Here is a 20,905-nt window from a genome sequence, read left to right on the forward strand (position 1 = left end):
GTTATTCAAATTCAAATTTTATTTTTCACATACACAGTCATACACAGTACGAAATGTAGTGAAATGCTTGTACGACTGCCAGTGACCTTAACCCTAGGATGCACAAGTGGGTCAAAAATGACCCGGAGAGGTCATTTTCTTGCAATATCTTTGTAATGAAAAGTTGTTATCTTTTCATATTCCAGGTATTCCTCAAATAACATGTTTTTGATATCATTCCATTAAAATGTTTAAGTTACCTCTTATACTTTTTAAGAAATTATAATATTTGTATTACTACCCCAAGTTTCCATAAGTGGGTCAAAAATGACCCACATGCATTTCCCATACAATTTTATGGGAACCTCAAGTCAAGTCAAGTCAAAGTTTATTGTCACAACCATAGTTATACATGCACAACATGTAGTGAAATGTATTGCATACAACCATCAGCCTCATCTAACAATCTGACAATAACAATTATTACATGACCTGTTCCTATAGTCAACTGCAGTCAGCGATTCATTCCCAGTGATTGTGTCACTGTGGATGAACAGCTTGTGCCATTCAGGGGCAGGAGTAAGTTTTTGCAGTACATGCCAAGCAAGCCCACCAAGTACGGCTTAAAGATCTTCTGAGTTTGTGATGCACACATCCCATATGCGGTAGATGGGAAGGTTTACATAGGGAGACAACTAGGGGAAGAAGTTCAGAAAAATCTGGGGGAGAACATTGTCTGGCAGTTGTGCACTAGATTTAGAAACACAGGTCGCAACATCACCACAGATAATTTTTTCACCAGTGTGCCTCTTGGGCAGCATCTCCTGGAAATGGATCTCACTATTGTGGGGACTCTACGGCAGAACAAGCCAGATATCCCTCCTCTGATGAAGGGCTCCAAATCCAGGGAGGTTCACAGCACAGAGTTTGGATTCAATGGCAGCATTACTATGGCCAGCTACGTCAGAAAGAAAGGAATGGCTGTTGTCCTCCTGAGCACGATGCACCACAATAAAATGGTGGATGAAAACACCAGAAAGAAAAAACAGAAGTGATCACATTTTATAACAAGACCAAAGGAGGTGTTGACACCATGGACCAGATGGTTGGCACCTACACCTGCAAGAGACAAACACAAAGGTGGCTCATGGTGCTGTGGTACAACATCCTTGACATCGCCACCCTAAATGCCTATACCTTTTTCACGACTCAGCACCCTGAATTCAACAAAGGTATCATCAATGCACGACGACTCTTCAGCAAAGAGCTCTCAAAGGAGCTTGTCACACCACACATGAGGAGTCGACTGGAAGGCTGCCCACAACTGCAAACCCTGATCATTGAAGCAATGGGAAGGTGTGGAGTGACAAAACCCACAACCCAGCCAAAGGACAGAAGCAGACAGGGCCAACTGAAGAGAAAGAGGTGTCAGATCTGCCCAAGTAACAAAGATCGCAAAGTCAGCAATAGGTGTGGGAAGTGCAATGTGCCTGTGTGCAGTGATCACAGCCAGAAACAGGTAGTCTGTCACAACTGCATGCAATGAGGAGACAAGAAGGCAAAACAGGGACTATCACATCAAACGCTTTAGCAAACACGGAGACTTACCTGCAAGAGAATAGAAAGGAGTGAGGAACTGTCAATGACCAGACATTTACACACATACACATATGGAATGTTGACATTGATCTATTGCTGTTCTGTATAATATTCGTTTTTTAATTATCAAAATGTTCAAAATCTGTAATAAAGTGAAAAATAATTGAATTTCAAACATGAAATCATTTTTGTGTGGTCTAAAATGTAATACAGACTATGTTACAATTCATTATTCACAACCAAAATGACAAAAATAGCATAAAACACATTGACTTTTATAGGTGGGTCAAAAATGACCCATTTATGGAAGAGTGTAGGGTCATATCACTCGTGCATCATAGGGTTAAAAGAGAATTAAAGCTTATAATAAGAAATAAATATGAATAAAAGAAATACGATAGAAAAATTAAATTAAACTAGGAAAAATAGAACTAAAAATAAAAAATAGAAATATGCTGTACATTTAGTGGAGTGTTAGTGGAGTGTTGTACAGATGTTAGTGGAGTGTTGTACAGATGTGAGAGCTACAGAATAACCTAAACACTTTTAGGGGGAGAAATATTCTGCATGTTTTTATTTGTTTTTAATTGGTCTTTTTATACACATGAGACTAAGTACAGATAAAAAATCCCCATTCGTATAATCCTGGTCAAAAGTTTAGACTGCATCTGATTATAATTCAATGACCTTTTTACCGTAATAATAATAATAATAATAATAATAATAATAATAATAATAATAAATTAAGTTCATTTGCACTAATAAAATGGATGTAAAACAATAATAAGGTAAACTAGTAACTGTCACGTTAATAGTAACTTTAATATCTTTATTTATTTATTGGAATGAGTTTATTTTATGATAAATGATGGATGTTTTTCTCCCTCTTCTTTCTCTCTTTTTGTTTTGTATCCGAGATGTTTTTAAAAAAATGAATTAATGTACAAATACAGGAATATAGCTCACTGGCAGGAGGCTTAAAGTTTTGCATAAATGTAATACAAAGTAAATTCCCAGGAAAACCGGAAGTAGTCACATTACTGGGGCTGAAGCCAGAAGCTCCTGGAGCGCATGCGCAACATGTTGGGCGTCAGTGAAGGCAGTGCGCATGTGCGGTGGGTTTTGGGCAGTGACAGTCAGAGAGAGAGAGAGAGAGAGACTTCCGGTCCGCCCAGCTCCGACACAGCTCACACACACACACACACACACTCCTGATCATGGCTGCCGCGGATGTAGACGTGTTTTCCGTGAGTATTTCTTTTTATTTTCTCAGAGCTCTGTCTCTGCTCTCCTGCTGCAGTCATTACGGGGGGGTTTATTTTATTTATTTATTTATTTATTTTATTGTTTTGCATTTTCCGCCCTGGCGCGCGAGCTCAGCTGTGTGTGAGGGAAAGATGTAGCCCTAAAGCTAGCTTTATCTCTCTCTCTCTCTCTCTCTGTGTGTGTGTGTGTGTGTGTGTGTGTGTGTGTGTTAGTGTAAGTGAGACTAGTGTCCGGATTCCTCTGTGCTCTGGTGTGAGCTGTTCTACACACAACTTCCGGTTTGTTTTATTCGGTTAACTCGCCTCACTCTTGCTCCTGAAAATTGAGAGTTTAATTTTTTTTTACAGAAAACTTTACACGCAGAACTGTGTGTGTGTGTGTGTGTGTGTGTGTGTATTAGTGTAGTGTAGGAGCTGCAGCTCTGAGGTACTGAGAGTCAGCCAGAATATTGTGTTTGTGTGTATGTATGAGTGTGTGTGTGTGTGTGTGTGTGTATATGTATGAGTGTGTGTGTGTGTGTGTATATGTATGAGTGTGTGTGTGCGTGTGCATGGGAACCTTTCTGTCTGCTCTCAAATCATAAGTGGAACACACTCAGTTCTCAGTGCTGAGTTTCAGAGCTTTAGTGTTCTAGATAAACTGACCTGGAGAATCTCACAAAACTCTCAGACAAACACAGATCAGTTATAATTATATAAATCAGATCAGTTATAATTATATAAATCAGATCAGTTATAATTATATAAATCAGATCAGTTATAATTATATAAATCCTCCTTTACAGGGAAAAAACAGCAGATGTTTTGGATGTGTTTGTGTTTGTGATTGTCCAATCAAATGCTTTTTGAAGTGCCCCTGGAGACGTGTTGTGTTCTTCAAGAGTTTTTGGGAGCTGTTAGTTAAGAGAGGGGGAGGAGTTTGTGGAGCGAGGGGGAGGGGTTTGTGGAGCGAGGGGGAGGGGCTCCACACTGTGGAGAGTAGAAGCGGATAGCAAGAGGTAGGTGTTTGTGGAAGGTTGTGGCGAAGCAAGGGGAGGGGTTTGTGAAGAGAGGGGGAGGAGTTTGTGAAGAGAGGGGGAGGAGTTTGTGAAGAGAGGGGGACTGGTTTATACAGGTTGCTGTTATGTTACATGTGATTTTTGGAGATGTTCCGGATCTTCAGTGGTGGAACATGAGATGGAAGCTACTTGGGGTGGGGTTTGTGGAGAGGGGGAGGGATTTGTTTTCAGGCTAGTTTCTGCACTGTTGTCTTTAGTTAGCTAACTGTGAGCTTGGTTTAGATTGTTCAGGGTTGTGTCTTATCTTGAACTCCGAATTCCCTTTTTAAAAAAGGGAATACACAAACACACATCATTCAATCCCAGCTAAGATGCTGTTTAAGAGGATTTCTTAAGTGTTTCCTGATGTTTATCTCGCACACACTGTTCTGGAGGTGTTTACTCCTAAGTGTTATCTAGCTGTAGTGTAATGTGAGTTAGGTTCTGTTTCTGACCTCAGCTCAGTGTTCGTCCTCCCTACAGGAAATCATTGTTTTTAGTGAAGAGTGAAATCAGCGATGGGCCGAGCACTACCCTCTGTGGGATGCCGTTCATCACACTGGCGTTATCCTCAGCGGTGGCAGCAGCGGATCCATGATCAGAGAGTTGGTAGAGAAATGAACATTCTGTAGAAGAAAAAACTTGTTCAGAGTGGAGCTGTCCGTTAGTTAAAGTTCGATCTGGTCATCAGTTGAGTCTGGATGATGATTGTTCGATGTGTGAGTCTGAGAGCATCGTCGTCTCCTGTCAGTTATGTCCACGCTAGCTAATCACGCCTCGTGCAGCCTCATTATCATGCTGAGCGGTTTCAGATGACGTGACGTCTGAGAGTAAGCATTCAGTTTTCGTGATGTTGTGGCGTGGTTGACCTTCTCACTGATGATGAGAGCAAGTGTGTGTGAGAGAGAGAGAGAGAGAGAAAGAGTGAGAGAGAGAGGAGTATAAGAAGATTATCACTTAATCCAAACTCTGTCTCTCGTATTGCTTTTCTGAAAGAAGCGAGTCCATCCTAGCATCAGACCTGAAGGTGTAGGGCGCAGGGGGCGGAGCCGCGACGTGGTGTGAGTTTGATGGTGTCTGAGTTCTGATGGTGGTGTTTGTCAGAGACACTCCCACAGACGGGCTGTGTTTACTCCTGACAGATTGCTGATACTTTGTGCTGCTCAGCTGAATGTCTGTGTGTGTGTGTGTCGCCTGCTTGGGGCTTGTTCTGATCTCTCCTGTTCTCTGTCCCTTTGTCTGTCCTGCATTAGAAGCTGAGCGTCCCTCAGTCTGTCCCCTCGCCCGAGCGTGCTGAGGACTGTGCTGTGTTTGAATGAAACTGTGGCTCAGACTGAATTAACCTGCAGGGGAAACGCCCCCCAGTGGGTCCTGCCCACTGTTACTTTCACTTCACCGATGAATTTAAAAATAGAGCTCAGCTAGCACAGGAGCGGAAGTCTAATCTCAGGGTGTTTTTTTACACTGTAGTCTGATCAGTGAGTCCGAGTCAGAGTGAAACACCATACTTTTGCTCCGTTCGTGTGTTATTTCTTCTGTTTTCTCAATAATGAAACAAAGACGAGCCGGATATGAGGTTCTGGTGAAAAACACACGGTGACATCTCGGGCTTCAGTCGCCCAGAGATCCATGCGAGTACGACTCCGCGAGTACACACTGCAGCGCTGTGGCTCGGTGCTTTGGCTCACTTCAGCAGCTTTTCGTGTTTTCTTTCTTCTGTAGCAAAGTTTTACTTTCTTTCTCCGACGCTTTCTTTTTTGCTGTCGTTTTTTTTTCTGGTGTTGATCTGTTTATGATTTCTTTCTTTCATAACTATATTTATCCTCTCAGTCTCTCATGTGTGGAGCTTCAGCATGACCAAACATCTGATCACAATTAACACATCTGTTCAATTTAATGACCAAACTAACTCTCCAAAACCTTTAATATCTCATACTGTTTGTGTTTATTAGTAATATTTAATACTTTAACGTTTAACAATCGTTTGCTCTTGTTATTGTCCTGCACACATGTCTTCAGACACACAAGTGTCATTAACCAGATTGATTAATATAATAAAATTCTTTATTTTGTACCGGACACACACACACAGACACACACACACAGACACACACAGGTTTGAACCAGAACTTATGTTTTTTATTATGTATCTTTTTGTAGAAGTGTTTTTAAAGCATGGTGATTTGTGCACAGTCTGTGTGTGTGTGTCTGCGCGCGTGTCTGTGTGTGTGTGTTGAAGCATTTGATATAATTTTAGGCCACACTGCTTTGTGTGTTGCTCTGATGCCTGTGGGATTTAAATCAGGACCATCTGCACCTCTTGCTCTATTAGCCTCAGAGCATGAATCACACACAGGAGCATGGTCAGGTGTGTGTGTGTGTTTGTGTGCGCGCACTCTATCGGAGGTCTTCGTGTATCCATCTGCTGAGCTCACACTCTGTCCAAGTCACACCCGTGTGCGCTTTCCCCTTGGGCTCGTGTTAATGGTCCGGTATGATTGGTCTGTCAGGATGATGGACGGCCCGTTTACAGAAGGGGGCGGGGCCAGTCTGTGTTTGGTGAGCCAAGGTGTGTAGAGTGTTTAATTCTTTAGGTTATTTACAGCTCCTCAGTAAGGGGGCGTGGTGGCGGTGTTCCCTGCAGCGTTACTAACCTGTGTGTGTGTGTGTGGGAGAGAGAGAGAGAGAGAAATGAGCTTGTTAGCTAGTTACATGCATGAGTGGAAATAAGTGCAAAGGGTTTATGTTAATGTAGCCACGCCTACAAATCTCCATAAAAGGTAAAGTTCACAGCTGGGAGTGGGAGTTTTAAAGCATGTTTATTGTGTGTCTGATCTTCAGCGTGTCTGAACACCGTCGCTTTGCTCCACTGAGTCTGATGATGACATCAGCTGGTAAATATGTACCCTGGGAAAATAAAAACAAGGGGAGGGGTGACTGAGGACAGAGATAAAGGGAGAGAGAGAGAGAGATAAAAACGAGAGAGAGATAAAGTGAAAGAAAAGAGATGCAGACTGAGAGTAACGATGAAGCGGTGTGTGAACTTTGCTTCTCCTGTCCCTGTGCGTTGTGTGTCTGTTCTTCTCATGTAAAGTCTAAATGAAGTAAAGCTGACACTCTCTCACTCTCATCTGTGTGTGTGTGTGTGTGTGTGTGTGTGTGTGTGTGTGTGTGTGTGTGTGATTTCTTTCAGGAGGAGCAGAAGCGCAGTCTGAGTTTGGGTGGACATGTCGGCTTCGACAGTCTCCCTGATCAGCTGGTCAGCAAGTCTGTGTCTCAGGGCTTCTGCTTCAACATCCTGTGTGTTGGTACGAATATACTCACACACACACACACACACACACACACACACACACAGTGTAGGAGTGTAAGGTGAGATGTTTGTGACTCTGATCATGAAGCGCTTGTTGTTTTAGTTATTGATCTCCAGCTGTAATATTTCAGCCTCAGGTGGAACGTCCCCTTTATCTCCTGCTTTATCTCTTTGTGCCGTGTGCTTTAGGGGAGACGGGCATCGGCAAGTCCACGCTGATGAACACGCTCTTCAACACCATGTTTGAGAACGAAGAAGCCAGCCATTACCAGAACGGTGTGTACCTGCGCCCACGGACATACGACCTGCAGGAGAGCAACGTCCACCTCAAGCTCACCATCGTGGACACCGTCGGCTTCGGGGACCAGATCAACAAAGAGGAGAGGTGCGCTTTCACTCACACACTCGCACACACACTCAATCAGTCTTAAACACTCTTAAATACACACTCACACACACTCAATCAGTCTTAAACACTCTTAAATACACACTCACACACACTCAATCAGTCTTAAACACTCTTAAATACACACTCACACACACTCAGCCAGTCTTAAACACTCTTAAATACACACTCACACACACTCAGCCAGTCTTAAACACTCTTAAATACACACTCACACACACTCAATCAGTCTTAAACACTCTTAAATACACACTTGCAGACACTCAAGAACTCGCGCTCTTACAGGCACTCTCGCACACTCACACACACTCACACACACTCACACACACTCACACACACTCACACACACTCACACACACTCACACACACTCACTCACACTCACTCACACTCACTCACACACACTCACACACACTCACACACACTCACACACACTCGCACACACTCGCACACACTCAAAAACATTCAAATATTAAATATTCATAGTACTTGAAAGCACCGAAGCTCACTCCCTCCCACACTCTCACACATTCACTCTCACACACTCACTCTCGCACACTCCGTCTCACTCTTACACACACACACACTCTCACACTCCCACATTCACAAGCATCTGGGTGTCTTTGTTTTTTTGTTTAGAAGCTCCTACAGTTTTCAGTAACGACCTCACACTCAGCATCACACACTGTTTAACAAACGATTAGCTTCTGCTTAAAGATTAAATCAGGCTCTTAACCCTGGGTAAGGAGTGTGTGTCTGTCTGTGTGTGTGTGTGAAAAATAGCTGGAGAGACTCCTCCAGAGTTCCAGAGTGTTTTAATAAGAACAGAGAGATGAGAAGGGGGGGGAGGAAATGCTCAGGGGAGGGGCGGCTTTTCACCCACGCTGTAAGTGGAGGGGTCAAAGAGCAAGAGAGTGTGTGCGAGTGTGCTTAGCAGGCTCACTCCTTAGATGGTGACTTCTTAATTGAGTGTGTCACTCTGAATTGTGTACTCCATGCAACTGAGGTTTCACAGGTTCAGCAGAGGTGCATGCTGGGAATGTGGCCTGGGGGTGTGAAGGGAAAGGTCGAGTGCGATAAACAGAAAGCTGGGAGGGTCGTGTGAAGTTCGATGGTTTTCTCAGATACGAGGAACGTGTGTGTGTATGTGTTAGCCTCGCATCAAGGAAACAATGAAGCAGCCTTAAAGGAATGAAGGAATGGTGCGTAGAAATAAAAAAAAAGTTAAAAAAACTTTACCAGATAAAGAGAAGGAGAGAGAGAGAGAGAGTCTGATGACGTGTTCTGTGTGTAACAGTGTTATTTCAGCTCTGTAATGTTTTCCTCATGTTGTTTTTCTCCTCTCAGCTACAAACCCATCGTTGATTACATCGACACGCAGTTTGAGAACTACCTGCAGGAGGAGCTGAAGATCAAACGCTCGCTGTTTAACTACCATGACACGCGCATCCACATCTGCCTTTACTTCATCTCTCCCACAGGACACTCGCTCAAGTCTCTGGATCTGGTCACCATGAAGAAGCTGGACAGTAAGGTACACACACCTCAGGGCGGCGCCGCGTCACTGACGCTTAACTATACCGCAGGTGGAGGAGTGGCTCAGCAGAGGTCAAAAGTTTACACACCCCTGGTTAAAAAAACCAAACAATAATCATATGAAAAATCATTACCAGATCTTTTTATATCATTATTATTAATTATGAACGACAGCATCGAAGTGAACTGACAGAGAGATAGTGAGGGCAACTGCTGGGCGGATCACCTCCAGGCTGCAGACGGCTGTGACATCATCAGGATTCAAACATGTGACATCATGACAGTTTTATGTGCTCTGGGATTGGTTCTTGTTTGTTCTTTAATCTGCTGTAGAACAGAGCTGTTCCGTGAGCCAGGTTCTCTCCCAAGCGCTCGGGAATACCAGGTGGGAGGTTCATAGTGGCAGGTAGGAGGCGCTATTCGGCCTGAGTGGATCACAAACAAACTCAAACTCGGTGTTGTTGTTATAAAATTTTACTGATTGTGCTTTTATCATTTTAAACGTTAAATGTGTCCTGGATGGTGTCTGGACATCTCCTGCACCAGGATGTCTCCGGGTCGAACTAAACCTTAACAGGGTTCTCGTTTTATAATCATTACATTTCGTTTGTTTTCTGATAAACGAGGTGTTGATTTCTATATCCTGAGCATGATGTGTGTATGTATGTGTGTGTGAGGGTGTGTATTTGTGTTTGTGTGTGTCTGTGTGTGTGTATGCACTGTGGCAGTGTAAAATGCACTTGATGTTGGATGAAGTATCAATCAGTTCACATTGTACAGACTAAGACGGGACTCTGTACTGTTCCATCATGATGATGATGATGATGGAGAGAAGGAAGCAGCGGGATGGATTCCCAGGCTCCTGGCTCTGCCTCGTGTGTTTTGACGTACTGAACAGATGGCGCACAGATATTCAGCGAGTGGCTCGTGGCCAGAGCGTCCTTTGGAGATCTCTCATCCCTCACACGTCCTCCACACGCGGGAGGAGAAAACCTCAGACAGGAAGTGCCACACTGAGCCGTGTGAGGTTGTGCGAGAAAATAAAGAGGTTGTGTGTTAGCTGTGTGTTAAATCCACGAGTGTGAACGTGCTCTTGCTTCTTTTCCTCCTGCTGAAGCGGCGTCTCTGCTCAGGAGCTTTAAATGACTGTAATTAGCAAAACCTATTTCTGGAGACCGAGGAGTCGGTCCTGTGATGCTGCTGTAGTGCTGATTAGCCTCGTGTGATGTGGAGTCTTTACAATAAATCAGCATTTCCTGAGGAGGAGAGACACTGATGAGACATCAGTTCCAGGAGTCAGAGCTGAGGTACGGTACTCTGACCAAAAGATCTCGAGAGGTGCGGTTTTTAACGAGTACAGTCTGTGAAATAGGCTCAGTGCAGAACATCCCAAATGATGCATCTTATTCATCAGAACTCTGTCTCGCTAGGTGTGGCGCGTCTGGGTCAGCGCTCCTGATGGTCAGTCTCACGCGTGTCATTTTGTTCATCAGAGCTGAAACGTGTTCAGTGTCTCCACACATCCAGTCATTAGTCTTTAAAACACACAGCATGGACAGACTATAAGTTGATCTGACTCTCCGTTGATCTGTGGTGTGTCTCGTCTCTCCTGTCTCCAGGTGAACATCATTCCTATTATCGCGAAAGCTGACACGATCTCCAAGAGTGAGCTTCACAAGTTTAAGATTAAGATCATGAGCGAGCTGGTGAGCAACGGCGTGCAGATCTACCAGTTCCCCACCGACGACGACACCGTGTCCGAGATCAACTCCTCCATGAACGTAAGTCTGATTCCTCTCTACAGAAATCTGTGTGTATGTGAGATCACTGACCTCTGTGAAGAATGTGTTGCTGATCAACATACGTGTGTGTGTGTGTGTGTGTGTGTGTGTCTCAGGCTCATCTACCATTCGCAGTAGTGGGGAGTGTGGAGGAGATTAAAGTGGGGAATAAGACGGTCCGAGCCAGACAGTACCCCTGGGGCATCGTCCAAGGTAATGTTGGGTTTTTTCCCTGAAGACAATCGTTCCCTCACACAGCACTAAATGACTCCACAGACGAGGGGTGGGTCATTCTCTCTCTCTCTCTCTCTCTCTCTCTCTCTCTCTCTCTCTCTCTCTCTCTGCGGCGTCACTCAGACGAGGATGGGGGTTTAGTGTCTGGTTTCCTCCTCCTGAGGTCTCGGGAGTTTTTCCCTCTGGACCTGAGCCTCTGCCTCCTTCATCAGGAACTTTACATCACTCTCTCTGTGTTTCTGTAAATCAGCAGCGTGTCAGAGTGTGTAGTTATAGTGCAGTATAAATAATAAATCTATAATAAACCCCGCAGTGACACCCCGCCCACGCACACACTCCTGCTCCAAGCGCATGCTGACAGAGATGTGTGTTATTTACGAACACGAGAGATCAACAGAGTATCTGAGCTGGGTTTGGACCCTGCGCCATCTCTCTCTCTCTCTCTCTCTCTCTCTCTCTCTCTCTTTCTGTAAGCCCTGAGAAACAGTTCAGGATTTCTTCACAAAAGCTCTTTGTTTAAAAAATACATCGTGGTCAGAGGAAGATCTGCACGTGAGTGAGTTGACGCCTGGCTCACTCTGTGCTGAGGAAAGTCACAGCGTTAACTCCTGAGCGCGGAGGAGACGATGGGACAAGAACAGGATGTAGCTAATAACACCGAGGTTCTGTTAGTGTGTGTGTGTGTGTGTGTGTGTGTGTGTGTGTGTGTGTGTGTGTGTGTGTGTGTGTGTGTGTTGAAACGAGGAGATGAATGTGAGACTGTATTAATGGGATAATAAAATTTTCACTTCAATAACTTTCAGCCTCAGTGACTTAGAAATGCAGCGCTGCTCTTAACTCTCTTTTCTCTCTCTCTCTCTCTCTCTCTCTCTCTCTCTCTCTCTCTCTCTCCATCTCTAAGCGATGAACATGTCTAGGGAAATCTTCACTGCAGCTTAAACTGCCCTTTATCTCTCTGTTGCCCTCCTGCCCTCCTGCCCCAGTGATGAGGAGGCGGCTGATATTTCCTCCCTAATCTTTCTATTTATATGTCGTGGGCTGAGATTTTCTTTCTGCTCATGCGTTCCCAAAGTTTTTTTTTTTTTCCGTTATTGCTCTCAGACTTCACACGATTATTTTTTCTTCTTTTATAATGAACAGTGAAGCCGAGCTCCAGCGTCGGAGAGGAAACACACACTTACTGATTCTGAAAAGTGTTTATTCTCCAGTGTAGTGGCTCATTAAGCAGATTGTTTTTCTCTTTTCATTTCATAGGCAGATTCTATTGAGACGAGCCTCATCCGGCTTTTCTTAACTTCTCCACACTAACAGCTGTAACATCTGTAAGTTCTACATTTTAAGGTGAAATCAGCAGCTTGCAGTCGATCTGTGATTTTTAAATACAGTCTAACTTAAAGGTAAAAGACTTTAATAATCAGAGGATCGCTCTGGGGGAAGCGGCGGTGATGTCAGGGTTAAACGGGTCTCACTCTGGTTTCACTCATTGGAGTTTCAGGATGTTTTTCCCACGCCTCAGTTTGACCAGCTGGATCCCTCGACCCCCTCTCAGGGTTTTTATTTTGGAATGTTAAGTGCTGTTTATTCCCGCTGGGAGTTTATTTCTGTGCAGCAGTTTTTCCCAAAGTGAGAGAAATACCCTAACTGACGGAATGTGACCTGTGTACCTGGTGAGGACGTTCAGATCTGTGAGAGACGACTGATGAAGGGGTTTATCTAACAGGAACGCACATCAGAACTCCTGCTGATCGTCTCTCTCTCTCTCTCTCTCTTATTCTAAACCTTTAGGATTGAGTTACGCTGTTTTGATTTTGGGTCGTGTGTGTGTGTGTGTGTGTGTAAGACTTGCTCCAAACTCAGCTTCATCCAGCCAGTAAAAACACCAGTCTGAGTGTGATGAATGCTGTACTAATCTGTGTCGTGTTGCTCCTCTCTAAATGATTATCGTCTCTAAATCCATCCTGAGTTTCTCCGTGTGAACGTTTCTCTGATTCTTTCCTGAATCCAAAGAGCAGAGATCTTCTTCCTCACTGAGTCCAATACCAGTTTCAGCAGTATTTACATGGTGTGTGTGTGTGTGTGTGTGTGTGTAGACATATGCCTGAGACACTCTTTTCAGCTGCTCTGATTTCCTGCTTTTAGTTTTTTTTTCTGTATCTTGAGGATGTTGTCGCTCCAGCTGCAGATGCGCAGAACAGGAAGGAATGCAGATGTTTAAATGCATGTTTTCATTCCTGCGTCTTTACGTCTTTATAAGAAAAAGCTGTGCGCCGTCTGCTGCGGATCCGCATCGGATTTAACTTAAACTTCTGAAGGCGTGTCCGCTCTGCATTCTTTCCGGCGATTATCTGATTTGATTATTTAAACGTATTATTTATAAATACGTAAAATCTATAAATAGGATTTTTCAGTAATATAATGCCAATTTGATTCTCTCTCTCTCTCTCTCTCTCTGTAGTGGAGAACGAGTCTCACTGTGACTTTGTGAAGCTGAGGGAGATGCTGATCCGTGTGAACATGGAGGACCTGCGGGAGCAGACACACACTCGGCACTACGAGCTCTACAGACGCTGCAAGCTGGAGGAGATGGGCTTCAAAGACACTGACCCAGACAGCCAGCCGTTCAGGTAGAGCGGCATCCTCACACACACACACACACACACACACACACACACACACACACACACACACACACACACACAGAGTGTCCTCACACTCTAGTTTAATGTTTCTGAGGAACAGAATATTCTGTACAGAACGTGTCTGGAACAGATTTAACCTCTGACTGATGACCAGCTCCATCTGCTTCCTGTCTCTCCTCACAGTGTGTGTTCTGACAGGAAGTAGTTCTTAGTAGTGTCTGTCTGTGTGTCTGTCTGTGTGTGTGTCTGTCTGTCTGTGTGTGTCTGTCAGAATCAGTAACACAAACACACAAGATGTAGTTTTCATCGAGCACCAAATTGTTGCAGTAGAATTCTTATCTTATTAGAGACACAAAGTGATGCAATTATCAGACGTTTTCTGTGTGTGTGTGTGTGTGTGTGTGTGTGTGTGTGTGTGTGTGCACTCTGCAGTCTACAGGAGACCTATGAGGCCAAGAGGAAAGAGTTCCTGGGAGATCTGCAGCGTAAAGAAGAGGAGATGAGGCAGATGTTTGTTAACAAAGTGAAGGAGACGGAGGCGGAGCTAAAGGACAAGGAGAGAGAGGTGAGGAGTGTGAAGGGTTTCACTGGTCCAGCGAGGTGTCCTTCCCACAGGGACGGATTTAAACATGTCCTGTTTATATGGAATGTAGATAAAGATCTTCTCAGTTCTGTGTTTCTGTTTAAACCCCATCTGTGGAGTAAAATAATCTCACGAGATCGCTAGTGTCTGTGGAAAGAGTAGCGTAGCGTCGCGTAGCTAACGGAGTTAATGGTTGTAATCGCTAAGAAGATTCTGTTAATTTCTCCAAGCCAGTGACCAACTGAGTTATGATTGACATGCTGTCTATCAGTGACGGGTTGCCAGGTCCTCAGTTTTAAGCCCAGATTATGTGTAAATTAATAATACCAGTACAGCCACAAACATCATAAAAATAAATAAATAAAATTAATGTAATACCTTTTTCAGGCATGCAGATGTGTGTGTGTGTGTGTGTGAGAGAGAGAGAGAGATAGAGAGATGCATTTCTGTTGTAAGTCTGCAATCCAGCGTCTGTGGTCTTCCTTCAGCCGCGTCTCCGCCTCGCTCCGTCGCTCTGGAATGCTGATGCTCATATGAGATTGTGTGTGTGTGTGTGTGTGTGTGTGTGTTGTCGGGTTCCTTCAGCTTCATGAGAAGTTCGAGCAGCTGAAGCGCATGCACCAGGAGGAGAAGAGGAAGGTGGAGGAGAAGAGGAGGGATCTGGAGGAGGAGATGAACGCCTTCAACAGGAGGAAGGTCGCAGCCGAGACGCTGTCGCTCTCACAGCCGCTCAAGAAGGACAAGGACAAGAAGAAGTGAGTTACCACACACACACACACACACACACACACACACACACACACAGTGGAAAGCTAATGTCAGGGACCACTGCTGACCCGATTGATGTGTGTGTGTGTGTGTGTGTGTGTGTGTGTGTGTGTGTGTGTGTGTGTGTGTGTGTGTGTGAGAGAGACACTACATGTCCTTATTCATGCATAAATCCACTCCATATTTCATTTCATTTTTATTTTTCATTCATTTTGTTGTTTTGTTTTTATTTTCTTTCCTTTCAGTTGATTTGATCTCGAGGCCGATGCTGGGCGTGTCCTTCGTCCTCCGTCCTTACAGTGACATCACCGCTCGCTTTAGGTTTTATTCCTACTGTTTTCTCCTTAGTGACATTTTTATAAACGGACCAAAGACACACCCGGGACCTCGGACACACAGTCTGATCCATCTGATCACGAGGATCCACTTTCCATTTGAGTTGCCAACATTTTTTATCTTTTGGCTGTAGGACCATTCTGATTATATTCTTTTTTTATTTTTATCATACTCATGTATTTGTATTTCCCCCTTTATTATTATTATTATTATTATTATTATTATTATTATTATTGCTTAACGTTTGTCTCATTATGATTCATTTGTTACTGAAGAGAACGAGACAGTCAATGGACTTTGATGTTTAAAATGTTTTATAGCTACATGCTGTGTGTGTGTGTGTGTGTGTGTGTGTGTGTGTGTGTGTGTGTGTGTGTGTGTGTGTGTTCTCCCTCCTATAACATGTTGTAATTTACACCAGCCGAGCCCGACATCACAGCAATAATAATAAGAATAAAAGAGTTGAACATTTATTCAGCCAAATTTTACCTAAAGATTAATTTGTATCATCAGTATTGTGTGTGTGTGTGTGTGTGTGTGTGTGTGTAAGAGCCCTACACTTGTAGCTGTGTTATTATTAAAATTATGTATACAAAGTTGATACGTAATTGTGTTTTGCAGAATGCAGATGATGTAATAATAATCAGGAAAAAATGGTGTGTGTGTGTGTGTGTGTGTGTGTGTGTGAGAGAGAGAGAGATGCACCGTGGATCTGAGGTAATGTGACTTCAGACGTGTTTATTTGAAGCCCATGTATTCTCAGTTATATAATAAACACAGACACGTTTAACACTTTGGACTATTCAAGCTTCTCTTCATAATTAGACGCTCTAATAGCAACCTGACACACACACACACACTTTGCTCTGAAAGTCAGTGGAGTTTCCTCTTACGCTTCAGCAGACTAACAGTTTAATAACGCGTTGTTAAAAACATCGAGCTAACAAAGTAAACTGTCTGTAAGCTTTAGAAATAAACACACAGTGATGTACAGAAGTCTTAAATACATTCATCGTGTGTGTGTGTGTGAGTGTGTAAGAGACGGATTCTTTATCAGTGCCCTAGACCGTGCAGATCAGCCACGGCAGCTTCTCCTGCATCTTTACACGCCTGACGTCTGGGTCAGAGGTCACACGCCACAGACGACCTGCGCGTCTGCTCAGCTTTATCATAAACTCACCTTCTGTAGAAAAGTTCGATCTTACTTCTTTACATGTTTTAGACTTGAGCACAGTGAGGTACTGACAGGAAACACACCTGCACAGAGGCGGTGTGAGCTGAGAGATGCAGGAGGGTGTTGGCTCTCGGCTCTTCCCCTCTCTGAGTCACTGGACTCCCCTGTCGTGCAGGTCAGCTGTGTGATTGTCATTATTATACAGGTTTACACAGTTCTCCGTATAGACACAAATCCATAATTAAATCTATTTTAAAGCCATAATTATATAATACAATACTTATAGGATATGAGTCATAAAAAAAGAATACATCCCATAATAACTCTGGCTCTGAAAATACGAGTCCAGGGTGGAAATGACTAAATGTGCAGTTCCTCAAATCACCACTAGATAAATACACAATAAACACTTAGGCTCTGTTTGCTCCGCCCATTTATGGATTAATCTGGGAGTTTAGGGGGAGTGCCAAGACGCCAGAGCTCCCACGGCTGATCTTCAACTTCAATTCAATAAAATTTTATTTGTATAGCGTTTTTAACAACTGTCATTGTCGCAAAGCAGCTTTACACAATCAAAAGAATTAAAAGAATTTGCTCATCAGAGATAATCTGATCATTTTGATTCATACACATTCACATTCCATACAAACTTAAAGTATGAGAATGTGAATGTGTATAAATCAAAATGATCAGATTATCCCTGATGAGCAAAGCAAGAAAAAACTCCCTGAGATGGTAATAGGAAGGAACCTTGAGAGGAACCAGACTCAACAGGGAACCCATCCTCATCTGGGTGATAACGGAGAGCAGGGATTGATCTGCACTCATACTGTGTGTTAGTCAGTTCAGCTATAACAATTGATGTTATTTGATGTTAATATGGAGTCCATGTAGTTATACTTCAGTGAACCTCCAGGTGGCATCACGCAGGGTTTGTCTGGATCATTGTGTACAGTCTATTAATCTGACATCTAAACCTGCGGTGTGTTGGGAGGAGTTGGGGTACAGAGTGTAACGTTGTTGTCCTTGGGTTCAGGTCTCTCTCTCTCTCTCTGTGTTCCCACCATCACCCAGGATTCCTTCAGGTTCTCTGGTTTCCTCCGACCTAGATTGATCCTGAGCCGATGGGATAAATAACCATTAAACCACTTTACCAATAAAGTGAGCTGTTGCGTTTGTGTTCCTACATGTTTCTCCTGCAGCAGGTCAGAGAGAACCGAGAGCCAGCCGGACAGGGCGTGTGCCAACGCCAAACTGGTGATGGCCAAAGCCAACGTCGAGCCGCTCAAGTGCCAGAGCTGGTGGCAGTGCTGCACATGTCTCGTCCACAACCATGCCTGGAAGGAGGGGCTCTTCTGAAGGAGGGGGCGCCGCACAGAACCACAACACTGACACACACACACACACACACACACAGGTGTTGTACCTGACTGACTCAGAGCTCCGTCTCTTGCGCTGGACGAGTGACTCGAATCCATTTTCCAGTTAGACGTGTTATGTAGATCAGTGTATCATTTTTGTTTTTACACACACACACACACACACGACAAGCTCCTTGAGGGGAGACAGATGTTTACAGGTGTTAGTGTTGTCCTGAGGACAGATGTTTCTTTAACAAAATGTTTAAAATTGTGTTTTAATTATTTTATTTATTTATTTTATTTTTATTACTGAACTGTATTAAGATTGCAGATGATGGATATTTATTTGAAAAAGATTTAAGGAAATTTATTTTTCTAAGCTATTGGATGTTTTTGATTTCATGGTGGTGATTATTTTTCCTGTTTAAACTGAGACGAGGCGCGACGTCACTGCGCCCATTTATTACAATTATGTTATTTATTTATTTAGTTTTTTTTTTTTTGTAAAAATCTCTTTAAAATGAAAAACTAGTTTTAATCTTTGTGTTTGTTTCCTAATGTCTAATTCCTGAGATGTGCCAAAGCAGCGCCGCGGCATGGAGCTCGAACCTGCGCAGAGAGCGAACCACGAGCCGCGTTCACAACCAAAAGCAAAACAGTTTATGAAGTTAAATTAAAATGTGTTAATTTATTAATGGCGCGGTTCAGGCCGATCAGTGCCTTGACCAGATTTATTTCCCGATGTTTCACTGCGCAGGATGTTAGTTCGTTAGCGTGTTAGCATGGGGCCGCAGATCGAGACGTTATCAGGCCGAGCGTTAGAGCCTCGGAGAAAATAGGAAGTCACACCTTCTCTCCTGCTTTTAGTAGCCTTGTGTTTAATCTGCAGAAGGGTCTGAGATCCGCTCTGCTCCATCGGGTCTTTAACCCACTGCATCAGCTGCAGCAACAAACATCAAAAAATAAAACGAGTCCAGGGCTGGAGAGCTACTGCGCGGCAAACAAAAAGTGCTTACGTTTAAGACGCTCTGAGAAACAAAAACACGTTTAACGCTAAAGCCAGGAGGCGGATTAATAACCTCAGAGGCTCAGCGCTCCCGTCTTTAGTCTGATCTTTATTCAGACAAACAGCAGCTGAGAAGAGGCCTTTAGTGTTTTTGTTCGAGTCCCAGATCAGTAGGTGTTGATTAGTTCTCTCTAACAGCAGCTCTTACAGAACTGCAGGTTTATATGAATGCATTCGCTCTAATGCGTCATCGTCTCCATAGCAACGCTCCGCATGCATTATTCTTAATGCTAACAATAAACATTTTTTAATAATAAAAAAAATCTATAATAATTGACGTGGTGATGTTTTCTACGAGCAGGTGTTTATTTACAGGTTATGGAAGGAGTCTTCAGTGTCGGTGTTTTATAACGTGTTCTTTCCATTCACGGCGCACACACACACACACACACACACACACGGGAGTGTTATTCCCTACATAAAACAAAGTTGATCTTGGAGCTGCTACCACAGAAGAACATGATGAAGAAGAAGATGATGATGATGATGATGAAAGCTGATTCTTCATCCCTGATGAGGAGATACCTGACCCTGAGAGTTGAGGTGCTGTGCTGTGAGCGAGCGTCCTCTCCATCTTCACCTCTGCTGCTGAAGGAGGCGCTGGAGCGGAGCAGGTGACTCCAAGTGTGTAGCGCCGAGTCACTCTGAGCGGATCCGTTTGGTTTTTGGTGACATCTAGCGGACTAATGCATGAATTACACCTTTAAATTCACATTGGTTCATTTTGGTGCTAAAAGGTTCATTTTAATTAGAGTACAATTTAATTAAGCACATGATTTAAGTAAGAGTAAAAAAAGAAAGTGTTCCCAAATAATTTGACTTTACTTTATTTTCTACATGTGGAAGTGTTCTATAACTGAGGGACGTTTTATTTTAGACGCCGCGCTATGCTGAAGCTCCATCAGTCTGTAGGGAGAAGCCACACACCTTAGCGACAAGCTAACTTAGCTAAACTGTCTGGGTTTCTAACTTTGTTAGCTAGCTTAGCTCACGTGTTTATAGCTACACAGTTAGCGCTCTAGGAAAAACACTTTGCAATTTAGCGCCACCTACAGGCTGGAGCAGCAGTTAGATACAGAACATTTAACAGAGCAGGAGATGGTTACAGACTAAAACATACCTAACCAGTCTTCTGATACGCTACAATCCACCACGCTCCTTAAGATCACAAAACTCTGGACTTCTTGTAAACTCCCAGAATATCAAAATCTACAAAAGGGGGCAGGGATTTTTCATATTTAGCTCCAGAACTTTGGAATAGCCTTCCAGACAGTGTTCGGGGAGCAGACATGGTTTCCCAGTTTAAAAGTAGACTCAAGATGCATCTCTTTAATCTGGCATACGCGTAACTCATCCCACAACTTCATACTCCAGTACATCTATCCTGAATGGCAACTACGCTAATTCTCTCCATCTGTTCTGCATTTTTCCTCCCATCCCGAGGCATCTGGAGATTGTACCAGCTTCAGTAGACAAAGGCCAACCCTGCGAGGTTCCTGAGGCCTCCAGAGAAGGACCAGCTCCAGCTGAATTCTGCCTTATAATGGTTGGAGCTACACATCCTGCTCCTGTGCTCCCAGTGATCCAGACCCCATCTGCCCTCTGCACCTACTGACTCCCTGTGCTGAACTGGACTTCATGTTAATCTACACAACTTCTGTTATATTGAACTTTCAGCTGCACAACACACATGATGTTATTTCTATCTGTTATCACCCAGATGAGGATGGGTTCCCTGTTGAGTCTGGTTCCTCTCAAGGTTTCTTCCTATTACCATCTCAGGGAGTTTTTCCTTGCCACTGTCGCCGTCACCCTTGGCTTGTTCATCAG

At 43.7% G+C, this 20,905-nt stretch overlaps 1 protein-coding gene across 2 annotated transcripts; it reads left to right on the forward strand.

The window, feature by feature from the left end:
* Positions 1-2,693: 2,693 nt before the first annotated feature.
* septin8a (septin 8a) lies at positions 2,694-18,115 on the forward strand. 2 transcript variants are annotated; one of them, XM_053490810.1, is made up of 10 exons: positions 2,694-2,825; positions 7,074-7,188; positions 7,383-7,578; positions 8,945-9,131; positions 10,753-10,914; positions 11,031-11,127; positions 13,604-13,772; positions 14,220-14,352; positions 14,956-15,125; positions 17,851-18,115. In XM_053490810.1, the coding sequence occupies exons 1-10, from the start codon at positions 2,796-2,798 to the stop codon at positions 18,005-18,007; spliced, it is 1,416 nt and encodes a 471-aa protein (XP_053346785.1). In that variant the 5' UTR covers positions 2,694-2,795; the 3' UTR covers positions 18,008-18,115. The 2 variants fall into 2 exon arrangements, with proteins under 2 accessions (XP_053346785.1, XP_053346784.1); XM_053490809.1 differs by lacking the exon at positions 17,851-18,115 and adding an exon at positions 15,384-16,269.
* Positions 18,116-20,905: the final 2,790 nt, after the last annotated feature.

Source organism: Clarias gariepinus, unplaced genomic scaffold (assembly GCF_024256425.1).
Source record: "Clarias gariepinus isolate MV-2021 ecotype Netherlands unplaced genomic scaffold, CGAR_prim_01v2 scaffold_33, whole genome shotgun sequence".
Lineage (NCBI taxonomy): Eukaryota > Metazoa > Chordata > Actinopteri > Siluriformes > Clariidae > Clarias > Clarias gariepinus.

Excerpts from the sequence above, each read along its gene's own strand:
- septin8a (XM_053490810.1), top strand. The coding sequence starts at position 2,796 with ATGGCTGCCGCGGATGTAGACGTGTTTTCC. Across the intron at positions 9,132-10,752 it reads TGAAGAAGCTGGACAGTAAG|GTGAACATCATTCCTATTAT; the intron begins GTACACACACCT and ends TCCTGTCTCCAG. Across the intron at positions 15,126-17,850 it reads AAGGACAAGGACAAGAAGAA|CAGGTCAGAGAGAACCGAGA; the intron begins GTGAGTTACCAC and ends TTTCTCCTGCAG.